The 12,828-nt window shown below is 39.9% G+C and overlaps 1 protein-coding gene across 1 annotated transcript in view; it reads right to left on the bottom strand.

The window, feature by feature from the left end:
- The window catches only part of LOC106077654 (uncharacterized), a 35,953-nt gene that overhangs the window by 8,462 nt on the left and 14,663 nt on the right, over positions 1-12,828 (bottom strand). The window contains exons 9-15 of the mRNA XM_056017768.1: positions 11,823-12,009; positions 11,204-11,403; positions 10,433-10,601; positions 6,123-6,229; positions 4,167-4,422; positions 2,636-2,719; positions 1,022-1,097 (exon numbers count right to left, since the gene is read on the bottom strand). Of these exons, the coding sequence (XP_055873743.1) occupies positions 1,022-1,097; positions 2,636-2,719; positions 4,167-4,422; positions 6,123-6,229; positions 10,433-10,601; positions 11,204-11,403; positions 11,823-12,009 (1,079 nt within the window). The remainder of the gene's footprint in view (positions 1-1,021; positions 1,098-2,635; positions 2,720-4,166; positions 4,423-6,122; positions 6,230-10,432; positions 10,602-11,203; positions 11,404-11,822; positions 12,010-12,828) is intronic.

Genomic DNA, 12,828 nt, shown 5'->3' with positions numbered 1-12,828 from the left:
GCATAAACTCAGATTGTGTTCTATGAATAATATTTTAGTAATTAGCGTCTTTCACACTGAAATTTTGTCTTTACGATCGTGTCATTTTTAGATAAAAAAACGGCCTATATGGTCCAGTAGAATTGGCATCGGATTTTAATCTGGATAGTCTCGGGTTCAAACCCTACCCGCAGCCGTTCTGTGAAATGTTTGGGCTAGGATTTAATCATCTTCATTGGTAAAAAGAAACTTGAAAAGAACAAGAAAAAACAAAAACATTGAAATCTCTCTCTTGCACGAGTGTAAAAGTTGGTTTAAGAAAGACACTATATAGGAAGTTGGCGCGGTGGCTGAGTTGTAGAGCGCTTGGCTCCCGAAATTAGGGCTCCCGGATTCGAATTCTAGTGAAGACAGATTTTAAATTTCGGGATATATAGGACGCCTCTGAGTCTTGCCTTCTCTAATGGATACCAGTTATTAGTTGGAGAAAAGTAAAGACAGTTGGTCGTTGTTTTGGCCACATGACACCATGGTAAAGCCTAAGCCACAGAAACAGATGACGCAAGATCGGAAAGGGGAACTTTACTTTACTTTATATGGTGACTATTGCGGTCAGTTCACTGTAGTTGGAGAGCTGAGAGCTTGGAGATGTGTGAAAATCATCACATTTCTTTACTGGTTTGGAAACTTTAAAAGCCGCAGGTTTTTTTAAATATAGAGTAATGTCCCTGTTTTAGCTTTTCCAATAAACCATTTTTAGATATAAATCATGATGGTGGCATGCGGGCCATAACCTCTCCCTAACAAAGTTCTCTGCGTCATCTTAAAACATCTGTCAATTAAGCTTTATAAATAATTAAATTAAGAAGGCATTAGAGTCAATTTTTTGTGCTACAATGCGTTTTGTGGCATACGTCACTCCCTTACCGAAACAGGTTGAACACCGAGGTCTTAAAATATTTGCCCCTGGTGACCCGCCTCTGTACACCTCGAAGTCTGACTAGTGAGAATGCAAACGTGAGCCCAAACGTGTGTTTCCTACCTTTTTCTATACATGTTCGTGTCTTTACAGTTTCGTCCGCAGGCCCACTCAGACCACGGGCCGTAGTTTGAAAGCACTGGAAACAAAAAAGATAAACAGATTACGAAAGTCAAAGAAAGTCTCCCGGCTTGGTTTCAGAGACGGAGGCGCTAGTTCTCATTTAGCGCAGAGTGAAGCCATTCACTGTAAATGGGTAGTGTTTAGTCGCTTTCCTACACATCTAGTAAGCTTCCACATTGGCTCCCACCTGTATTTAGTTTACGAATGTGCACTACTTGAGTGTGATATGATAATGCCTCAATTTATCACCAATGAAACAATAGTTACAATATTGTTTCCTATAAACATGATCCCTATTAATATGATGTTTTGTAAGCAAATCGACATAACTAGGAGCGCTAAAACGGTCATAGCCAAAACTGTCGTGCCATAAAACGGATGCGCCAAAAAGTCGCTCAAATCCATACTCGGAAATACTATTTTTTCTTCTTTATCTATAACGATGTAACGCTGCTTCAAAATAAATCATCGAGCGACATAGATTGTCTGCTCTAGACAAATATATGTGTTGAATGCGTAAACTGCATCACAAACTGAAGAGATTAGAGACATTGTTATTATATCGATTGGACCCCCAACGATGACCTGCTAACTACTGCTAAAAAAGCATACTAAATATTTATGGACTTATAACAAGATTTTCAGTAGTCGCAAAGACCTTATTTTAGATAACAGTACCAGGAAAAAAAAAGAGGCAGACAGAAAGCGATGGGAAGACAACATGGAAGAATGGACGGGTCTGCCATTGAAGGAGGTTCTATCCAAGCCAAACGATTTTTTTACCTTTACCTTTCCCTTAGTCTGTTGGACCGTTGGGGCACCAAGCAAGATTTGTCGACCGTCTTTTACACTCCTCCCTGTCATTTGACTTGTTTAAAACCTCTATCAATGGTATCCAAAAGCTAAGAATGGAAAAAGACGGTCGATAAATGTGTTTGATGCCCCATCGGTCCAACGGAGTAAGGGATTGGTGAAGGTGAAAGTGAAGGTGAAGGTGAATCTATTGTTACGATCTTCACTACCAGGCCTTCTGCAAACACTACTTAACAACACAACAGCACATCTAACACAAGAACTTGACAACAAGAGCTTCAAGTAACAAAGTGGCGGTTTAATTACAAATACATCGACAGCCAATTCAACACAATTGGCTACATCAAATTCAAATGCTTTCTTGTACTTAACACAACTGCCTAACTAACACTACAAGTCTATCTAGCGCGTACAGCTACATTTTCGAGGACTCAAAGGTACCACAAGTCCTTACTGCTTTGCTGTCCTGGACTCAACTGTCCTTTTTAACACACTGTCTCTCGACCGTGAAGGCTTTCGGTCACATGACCATAATACTGGTCATATTTGCGTATACTAGCAGTAATGTCCCTTGTTCAACAGCCCTTGACCCGTTGACCTGTGTGATTGGCCTGAGTCGTGTGTATTAGTAGGCTGCACACACATTAACTCTTTCAGACCGCCACTGGAGTTACAACAGTATAAATGCAGACGGTAATGAGACTAGTCAATATGATCCAAATCATTATGCTAAGTACTCACAATCAGAGGAAGCTGTGGTTTTTTCTTTAACGCCTTCTTTATTGTTGTCTGTGACAGGCAAACTTAAGTTATTGTTGTCCGTGACTGGAAAACCATTAGCACAATAAACATTAACACATAGAGTACAAAGCAAAATATAAAACAAAAACTAGTCGATCCGCGGCGTAGCATACGCCGCTATTTCCTGGAAGACACAGTTGTCCAAAATGAGGTGGGTTTGGGAAAAAGAATGTGTGCGCATTCCCGGAGAGCGTGGAAGGCGCGGGTGCGGGCCGGAGGGAACGGGAGGAGAGTTAAATTTCTTGTTTTCCCCCCTCTTCTTTTTTTCTTTCTGACACGCGCTCTCTGTCTCCGCGAATGTTACGTGGGGTAACTCTAGTCCGACTTTCAGAAATAAAAGAGTTATTTTTCAATGACTTTTTTATCGAGGGTTAGAAAGTCGGCGTGCGTGCGTGTCCCGCATGGTTGGGCGACGTAGAGAATTATATATATAGATATAGATACTTTAACAAGAAAAACATTTAAAAAATACATTAAAAAAAAGATAATACCTTTCATTACTAAACTTAAAATATAATAAAATAGTTTTAAAATAATATCAAATAATATTTGGTTTAAACCGGTTATTCCACCTGTGACACCGACAAATGCATGATCATACGATGTTTCTGATTCGGCCAGCGGGCAATGTGTACTTGTTAAACTTGTGCGATCATGCATTGGTATTTTCATTATATGGACATCAAGATCTAACACTAGACCAAGACTTCTGATTTACAACTCTTTTAAGATCTAGTCTAAATCTGGATCTACTTAAAGCTCTAGAATATAGATGTATTGTATATAAGATTTTCTTTGAAAAATAAGTAAAGCTTAAATAATCTTCAATAAACTTGAAGCAAATTTAAATTTCTACAGTTATCGCGTTAAACATTTCAAATTAATAATGCCTTACATTCGGAAAACCCCAAACCCCAAACGCAATGAAGAACCTGATGGTCCTTTCAAAAACGATGTAGGATCTACACTCTAGCCAAATCTACATTTATTTAGTTTTACTTTGAAAAATTATAACCGTCAAATACATATTTCCGAGTGTGGACAACGAGCTACTAATTCTTTTCTCAGCGATATATGTCAAATGTTAAAATTTCTAGAAAAATCGTTAGAGCCGTTTTTTGAGATCTACTGTCAGCCCACCACCCAGATTCCGCCATGAAGGAGGGACTTGCATAGAGGTATTATAAAAAAAAATGTTTATGCGCGCCTAGCTGATGAACTAATTATTAAATATTTTGATGGATTCATATGTTGTTAACAGTCATTTTTGTGTGAAAATTAAAAATTGCCATCGGAAAATCTCGCCAAATTTGATATAGATCTTTTTTCCGATGCACAAGATAAAAGATACACAAACTAAGGCCCGCGGGCAGAGGATCATATGCGGCTACTTCTAAAAAAAACAACAACTTCTTTTCTAATTTATACCTTTTTAATACCTTTTTTTAATATATTTGTGTCATTGACCAACCTTTTTTTTGTACCGTCACTGGCAAGATGGCGCTCTTGAATAGCCGACCTTTATCGTCAAAGACGGAGCAGACGAAAGTCCATTCGTCTTTCTTCGACTCGTACTGGTACGTTAACTGAGAGGTGTGTAATGTCGCCAGACAGTTTCTAGTGTCAAGTACTTTCGTTGTTGGCAGATCTGTAATGGTGTGCTTGTGATCCATATCTAGTATGCCACGTTCTTTGAAAGTCCATGAACTCTTTAGCGTGGTTGGACCCTGGGGGAGAATAAGGTAGACGTTAGTTTGAAAAAGAATAATGTGGCTTCCATTAGTAAATATATTTCTTTTTTCTCTGCTCTTTGCGTCCATCTATTTGCTCTCTAGATGTAGGCCTAATTAGTATCCTTTCCAGCGAATTTGGTCTTTTCTTTTTATTTCTCCTTTAATCATTTAATCAATCATCTATCTATCTATCTATCTATCTATCTATCTATCTATCTATCTATCTATCTATCTGTCTGTCTGTCTGTCTGTCTGTCTGTCTGTCTGTAAATCTACTTATATACTCTATGCAATTATTTATCTAATAAACTATTGCATTTCTCATTATCTTATAGAAAAACAGGCTGTCCCCCGCAGGTCCTCCCTCTTAGGTAAACAATTCATATGGACAGACAAGTTTCGACATTTCCAGCACGAATGTGAGAAACCACTAACTACAGGCTTTGGTTACTAACAGTCCTGAACTCCATACAACATTTTCATTTAAGCTATGACTGCCAGTGGCATAGCTAGGGTGGGGCAGGAGAGGTCCAAATATGAAAATCTCCCCCGGGCCCCCAATAGTGGGGGCCCCAAAATATATAAATATATATAATAAAGCTTGTCTTCGAGTCCGAAGATTAATGAGGAATGCAGTATTTCCCGTGGCTACGCAGCCCCAGTTGTGACCTACATATTTTGCTACATCCTGGACAAGCATAACCATTGTCCGCCGGTGCTCGATTAAGATTTTCTTTTTGCTGTCTGATTTGTCCTCGGCAGCGGATTTTCTTTTGGTCTCAAATATGTATCTCACGGCCTTCGTGAGTGACCTCCAGCTGTCTCATTCTTATGCCGCATGCAACCAGGTGCCTCCACCTCCGTTACGTGGATGTAATAAAACGGGACATTAAAACAGTGAATATTGATACTGACCATTGGGAAGACATAGCCCTAGACCGCACTAGATGGAGAGAGAAAGCTTTGGACACTGAAAAAACATGGGCCTCATCTCTGGAAGAAAAGCGTGCCATACGAAACATGGCCAGCTCCTCTACAAATAATGCGAAAGCCACCTTAACCTGCGATATTTGTGGACGAGCATGTCTCTCCAAAGTAGGACTCCACACCCACATGAAAAAGTGTTCGAGATGAACCATAGTCGCTCTACGACTGAAGGAGGCCAACTATTAATTTGTACAGAAAAAAGGTGCGCAAAATGTTCATGTACGATTATTTATTCATTTCTACACTAAATGCCAAGAAGCACTGTGGGGAATTCCCGCTGAGCTGTGTTCAAGATGTATGCACACTTTAATTTTAGACGATTATAATTTGAACAATTATAACGGTCAAACCGTTACACATTATGTTAAATAAGGTATTTATTTATTTCCTAAAGATAATCATAAACTGCCAAATTTCTAGAAAATATCGTTAGAGCCTTTTTATGAAATACCCTTCTAGTGCGTAGGTTTCACCCAGATTTCAGTTTCTATGAAGAGTTTGCTAGCTTATAGGAAGACTTGTACAAAAAGACTTACATGATCACTATTTAGAACAAAAAGTTTCTGTTTCAAATGTCAAAATGTTGCTGTTGCAGCGTAATTTTTTTTTCTAGTTTCTAAGACCTAGAATTAAAACATGGACGGACGGACGGACAGAAAAATAACAAAAAAAATTAATGATAAAGATTTCCAAAAAAGTGATCTTACTAGAAATGTGCAGTTTACATTGAAATCAGTTTTTTCTTGTAGTTCTAAAGATGCAGCTCTGAGACCAACTGAGAGAACAATCTTGATTGAGTCTTGCTGGAAAGTTTCTGTGTTCAATCAAAAAATAATATTGTTTTATGAACGTCTTCAGTAGACAGATTTAAGGGCGACAAAGCGACAATACGATACATGTGGTTTAGTTCAGTATTATCAATCAGTTAATCAATCAGAAAACGAGTATTATACCTCACACTGATTTATGTTGTTGCGGATCAGCATTACATTTCGTACGCATGCTTACTTCAACGCTTAGGTGCTTGCCACTACACGGTTTTTAGAGATTGGCAGGTTGAACGCAATGGTTTGAGAAAATAACCAAGCTTTTTAATTAAATCACTACAATTATAAATGTAGTGGCGACACGGACATGGGCAGCAGTGTGAGGAATCAGTCAACAGAGATGACGAGGAGCCACTCTTCAAGGAAAAAAAAATAGAATGAACCCACCTCGTGATATGGTCATGTGAACGTCTAGGAAAAAAAAATGTCGACATGTCCATGTAACGACGCTCTATCGCTTTTGTGAAAGCCTTTGAAAGCTCTGTATAAAGTGTGAGAGAATTAAAGTCAAGCCAATTCAGCTTGAAAGCCAAGTATAGTTGAGTACAGTCGAGTTCGAGGCGAGACAGAGATTCCATTACAAGTCTAGTACAGCAAGACACAAGTATAGTTGAGTACAGTCGAGTTCGAGGCGAGACAGAGATTCCATTACAAGTCTAGTACAGCAAGACACAAGTATAGTTGAGTACAGTCGAGTTCGAAGCGAGACAGAGATTCCATTACAAGTCTAGTACAGCAAGACACAAGTATAGTTGAGTACAGTCGAGTTCGAGGCGAGACAGAGATTCCATTACAAGTCTAGTCCAGCAAGACACAAGTATAGTTGAGTACAGTCGAGTTCGAGGCGAGACAGAGATTCCATTACAAGTCTAGTACAGCAAGACACAAGTATAGTTGAGTACAGTCGAGTTCGAGGCGAGACAGAGATTCCATTACAAGTCTAGTACAGCAAGACACAAGTATAGTTGAGTACAGTCGAGTTCGAGGAGAGACAGAGATTCCATTACAAGTCTAGTACAGCAAGACACAAGTATAGTTGAGTGCAGTCGAATTCCAAGCGAGACAGAGATTCCATTACAAGTCTAGTACAGCAAGACACAAGTATAGTTGAGTGCAGTCGAGTTCGAAGCGAGACAGAGATTCCATTACAAGTCTAGTACAGCAAGACACAAGTATAGTTGAGTACAGTCGAGTTCGAGGCGAGACAGAGATTCCATTACAAGTCTAGTACAGCAAGACACAAGTATAGTTGAGTGCAGTCGAGTTCCAAGCGAGACAGAGATTCCATTACAAGTCTAGTACAGCAAGACACAAGTATAGTTGAGTACAGTCGAGTTCGAGGAGAGACAGAGATTCCATTACAAGTCTAGTACAGCAAGACACAAGTATAGTTGAGTACAGTCGAGTTCGAGGAGAGACAGAGATTCCATTACAAGTCTAGTACAGCAAGACACAAGTATAGTTGAGTGCAGTCGAATTCCAAGCGAGACAGAGATTCCATTACAAGTCTAGTACAGCAAGACACAAGTATAGTTGAGTGCAGTCGAGTTCGAAGCGAGACAGAGATTCCATTACAAGTCTAGTACAGCAAGACACAAGTATAGTTGAGTACAGTCGAGTTCGAGGAGAGACAGAGATTCCATTACAAGTCTAGTACAGCAAGACACAAGTATAGTTGAGTACAGTCGAGTTCGAGGAGAGACAGAGATTCCATTACAAGTCTAGAACAGCAAGACACAAGTATAGTTGAGTACAGTCGAGTTCGAAGCGAGACAGAGATTCCATTACAAGTCTAGTACAGCAAGACACAAGTATAGTTGAGTGCAGTCGAATTCCAAGCGAGACAGAGATTCCATTACAAGTCTAGTACAGCAAGACACAAGTATAGTTGAGTACAGTCGAGTTCGAAGCGAGACAGAGATTCCATTACAAGTCTAGTACAGCAAGACACAAGTATAGTTGAGTGCAGTCGAATTCCAAGCGAGACAGAGATTCCATTACAAGTCTAGTACAGCAAGACACAAGTATAGTTGAGTACAGTCGAGTTCGAGGAGAGACAGAGATTCCATTACAAGTCTAGTACAGCAAGACACAAGTATAGTTGAGTACAGTCGAGTTCGAAGCGAGACAGAGATTCCATTACAAGTCTAGTACAGCAAGACACAAGTATAGTTGAGTACAGTCGAGTTCGAGGAGAGACAGAGATTCCATTACAAGTCTAGTACAGCAAGACACAAGTATAGTTGAGTACAGTCGAGTTCGAGGAGAGACAGAGATTCCATTACAAGTCTAGTACAGCAAGACACAAGTATAGTTGAGTACAGTCGAGTTCGAGGAGAGACAGAGATTCCATTACAAGTCTAGTACAGCAAGACACAAGTATTTGTTGAGTACAGTCGAGTTCAAGACAAGACAGAGATTCCATTACAAGTCTAGTACAGCAAGACACAAGTATAGTTGAGTACTGTCGAGTTCGAAGCGAGACAGAGATTCCATTACAAGTCTAGTACAGCAAGACACAAGTATAGTTGAGTACAGTCGAGTTCAAGACAAGACAGAGATTCCATTACAAGTCTAGTACAGCAAGACAGTCAAGTATAGTTGAGTACAGTCGAGTTCAATACTAGACATACATTCCATTACAATTTCAGTTCAGTGATTACAGTTCGTGTTGCCGACTGTACAGTGTTAACTTTATTTGTGAAATTGGTTAGGGTTAGGGTTATCAGGCTGTTTGGTGCCTCTGTTGTCAAGTTCTTAGTTTCTGTGTGTCCACTGTTTCATTAAAGCCAGAATGAGGGTCGTAACAATAATTTTATGGATGTATTCATAGAGGAAGATATTGTTACGATCTTCTCAATGAGGCCTTCTGCAAACACCACTTAACAACACAACAGCACATCTAACACAAGAACTTGACAACAAGAGCTTCAAGTAACAAAGTGGCGGTTTAATTACAAATACATCGACAGCCAATTCAACACAATTGGCTACATCAAATTCAAATGCTTTCTTGTACTTAACAGAACTGCCTAGCTAAACGTTACTAGTCTCTCTAGCTCGTACAGCCACATTTTCGAGGACTCACAAGGTACCACAAGTCCTTACTGCTTAGCTGTCCTGGACTCAACTGTCCTTTTTAACACACTGTCTCTCGACCGTGAAGGTACTTCATCACATGACTACAACACAGGTCATACTTGGGGTTATCAGCAGTACTGTCCCTTGTCTATCGACAGCCGTTGACCCGTTGACCTTGTGTGATTGGCCTGAGTCGTGTGTATCAGTAGGCCGCACACACATTAACCCTTTCAGTCCGCCACTGGAGTTACAACAATATTTTTACGGAATTTTGAAATCGCCCATTACAAATAAGATAAGATAATTTTTATTGGTCGAATCAAATGGAAGTTCAGTTGGACTACAATTAAACACCTCAGCATAACTACTGAAATAATAACAATATACATGCAAATAACGAATACCAAGTAGAAAACACCAAACTGTGGGAGATGAGTGGACAGAAAAACATAGAAGTGCAGTACCAATACAGAAAGTGAAGATGGATTGGTCACACCCTTAGAAAAGATACCAGCAACAGAGCTAGGCAGGCCTTAGAGTGGAACCCCCAGGGAACAAGACGCAGAGGAAGACCAAAAAGAACATGGCGACGCAGTGTACTCGAAGAAGCAGAGAAGACCGGGAAGAGCTGGGACACCATCAAAAAGCTAGCAAGAGACCGTGGAGAGTGGCGTGTTTTTGTCGAGGCCTATGTTCCATGAGGAACTCAAAGGAGTGATGATGATGATGACTCACAACCTGCGATATTATGAATTAGACTTCTATATACTTCTCAATGACGACAGATGATCTTGTAACACTCTAAACTGGGATGAAAGTTGTTTTTTTTTTAAATCTTTCTGTTTTAGTCCTAATGTAAAGGAGACAGCCACTTCGTTCAGATCTGATGTAGCAGTGGTTTAATGGGTGCAGGTTGTCTTTAAGAATCGTGTGTGTGTTGTTTTTTTAATTTTCTGTATGAAACACTATTTATTGCAAAAGTTATTCTTTGTAACTATTTACGAAGCCTTATACATATACATCTAGTCAACAGCACCATCACTAGGGGAGGTGTTATAAGGTGCGACCCCCTCCCCAGTTACACACCCGGGAATAATTTTGAATAGTACCTTGACTTTTAAGTTGGACAGGTTCAGAATAAACTGTTAATTGGTCTTCAATAGAGATACATCTATATAGGCCAGCATCATAGCAATCCACATCTCGCATTTCTACGTAAATGTTGATATTGTCTCCATATTTGGACCCGCCGCCCCACGAACGTCCGGGTGGGGCTATCTGTAAACAGAGAATGAGTTTATTAATAACATCTATCTGTCTGTCTGTCTAACTGTCTGTCTGTCTGTCTGTCGTGACATATTTCTATCTATCTATCCATCCATCCATCTATCTATCTATCTATCTATCTATCTATCTATCTATCTATCTATCTATCTATCTATCTATCTATCTATCTATCTATCTATCTATCTATCTATCCATCCATCCATCCATCCATCCATCCATCCATCCATCCATCCATCCATCCATCCATCCATCCATCTATCTATCTATCTATCTATCTATCTATCTATCTATCTATCTATCTATCTATCTATCTATCTTTCTATCTATCTATCTATCTATCTATCTATCTATTTATTTATGTATATGTCTGTCTACCTAAAATTTGACTTAATTGGATAGAAAAACAAATAAAATTATCAATAAAAGTTTTAAACTAGTACTAATGTATACATTTACCCACTAATGTATGTACACATTTACCCATGTATACACACAACGTAGAAGAGAGTTGCTTACGGTCATCGAATGCATTCTTTGAGTTTTTAAAAAAGTTTGTGATAATCGCCAGAACATTTTTTGTTTCTAGTACTTACCATTGTGCTCTCTGTGGTTTTGTTGCCATAAATAGAGAACAGCCGTATCACACTGTACTGAGAGGCGCCCTCTAGCTTTCTTTCAATTCCCGCATGGTTGCCAAGGAAGTCGCTCTTCTGACTGAACCTCCTGATTTCACACTCGACGGTGAAGTTGTTGACATGTTTGACAATGTCAAGGTTAAGACGCGGCTTATTAGCTGTGGAAAAAACGCACGAAATGTTCGAAGTGGCGAATAACTAAAGGATGTCAGAAAAGTAAAGTTACCTTTTCTTTATCTATGATGTTAGATCATCTGTTTCTATGGCCAACGGTTAACAAGCAGGGTGTCACCTGGCCAGCACAACGACCAACCGCCTTTACTTTTCCCCAACTAATGTCAGGTAGCCATTAGAGTTGGGTGTACTCTGAGGAGCCCGAAGATCTCGAAATTAAAAATTCCTAGTCTCCAGTTTCGGAAGCCAAGCGCTTTACCGCTCAGCCACCGCGCCTCCTGGAGAGAAAGACTCTGGGAATACATTCTTTGGGTGAGGCAGACTGTGAAGTCTCAAGAAAAAATGTGCAGAGTCAGAAATAGAAAGAGGTTATTAAGCAGGCTATCTAGTTCATTTTCCTTACGTTTTACTAGAAGTCGTTGAGTCTCTGAATAAAATGTGTTTTTGTAGTTCTTATAATTGCATCTGTACATGCCAGCGTCGCTGTAGTCCGCGTCTTCCTTGACAATCACGATCTTGATACTATCTCTGTTAAAGTCGTTATTAGCACCTATATAGTCTACACTCCAATTTCGTCCCGCTGGTATATTCTAGATGGAAATAAAGATTAGTTATGACTGATCATGAATCTCTTGTATGTTTTGAGAAGATACAATTTATAAAATGTATAAATGTCATTTAAATAACGAAACATTTAAACAAATCGGGAAATCCCGTTTTCCCTGTCTTTCGATGTTGGCTGAACGGGTAAACCCTTTTTCACGCTCTACCTTTATTTTCGAAGCAAATTTAAAAACAAAATATATGTTTTCGTAACATTATTATTTTGCTATATGACAGGGTTGTTACCCCTGCGCAAAATCATGTAGGAAAAGGCTCAGGAGAGATCTAACCGGAGGGACTTGCTGAGGCAGGCAGGAACCCTCCATTAGCTGTAGCGTCTCTCGGATGGATATTTTTTTTTTGTAGCCTCCCCCCCCCCCCCCCCAAAAAAAAAAACAAAAAAAAACCTTGTTTGGACGAGTAAATTTTTCTTCGCTGAGATGTCCATAAGGTTTCGAGATAAATCCCTTTAATGAACCTTTGACCCGGGAAAGTTTTTTATCCTGTGGCCAGGATGAAGGATTTTCTCTTCACCGACCCCTCTGTCTGGAGGCCCCTTTGAACTAGACGGTCACGTTAATTAATGGGACACGGTACTTTAAGCCACGCAATGAGTTCCTACCCATACAAGGCCGGAGGCCGAGCCCACGGTGGGGCACTCCCTATACCTATAATGTGCCGTTGCATTCCGTGGGAGGACCACCACTGCCAAGCCGGGGAGCGGTGCAATGGGTTTAGACGGTTTAGCAAGCCTTTCTCACGTCCCCACCACTTTCAAGTACTCTCGCTAGAACATAACAGCGGTA

Source organism: Biomphalaria glabrata, chromosome 18 (assembly GCF_947242115.1).
Source record: "Biomphalaria glabrata chromosome 18, xgBioGlab47.1, whole genome shotgun sequence".
Classification (NCBI taxonomy): domain Eukaryota; kingdom Metazoa; phylum Mollusca; class Gastropoda; family Planorbidae; genus Biomphalaria; species Biomphalaria glabrata.
This window is presented reverse-complemented; position numbering and strand designations above follow the sequence as displayed.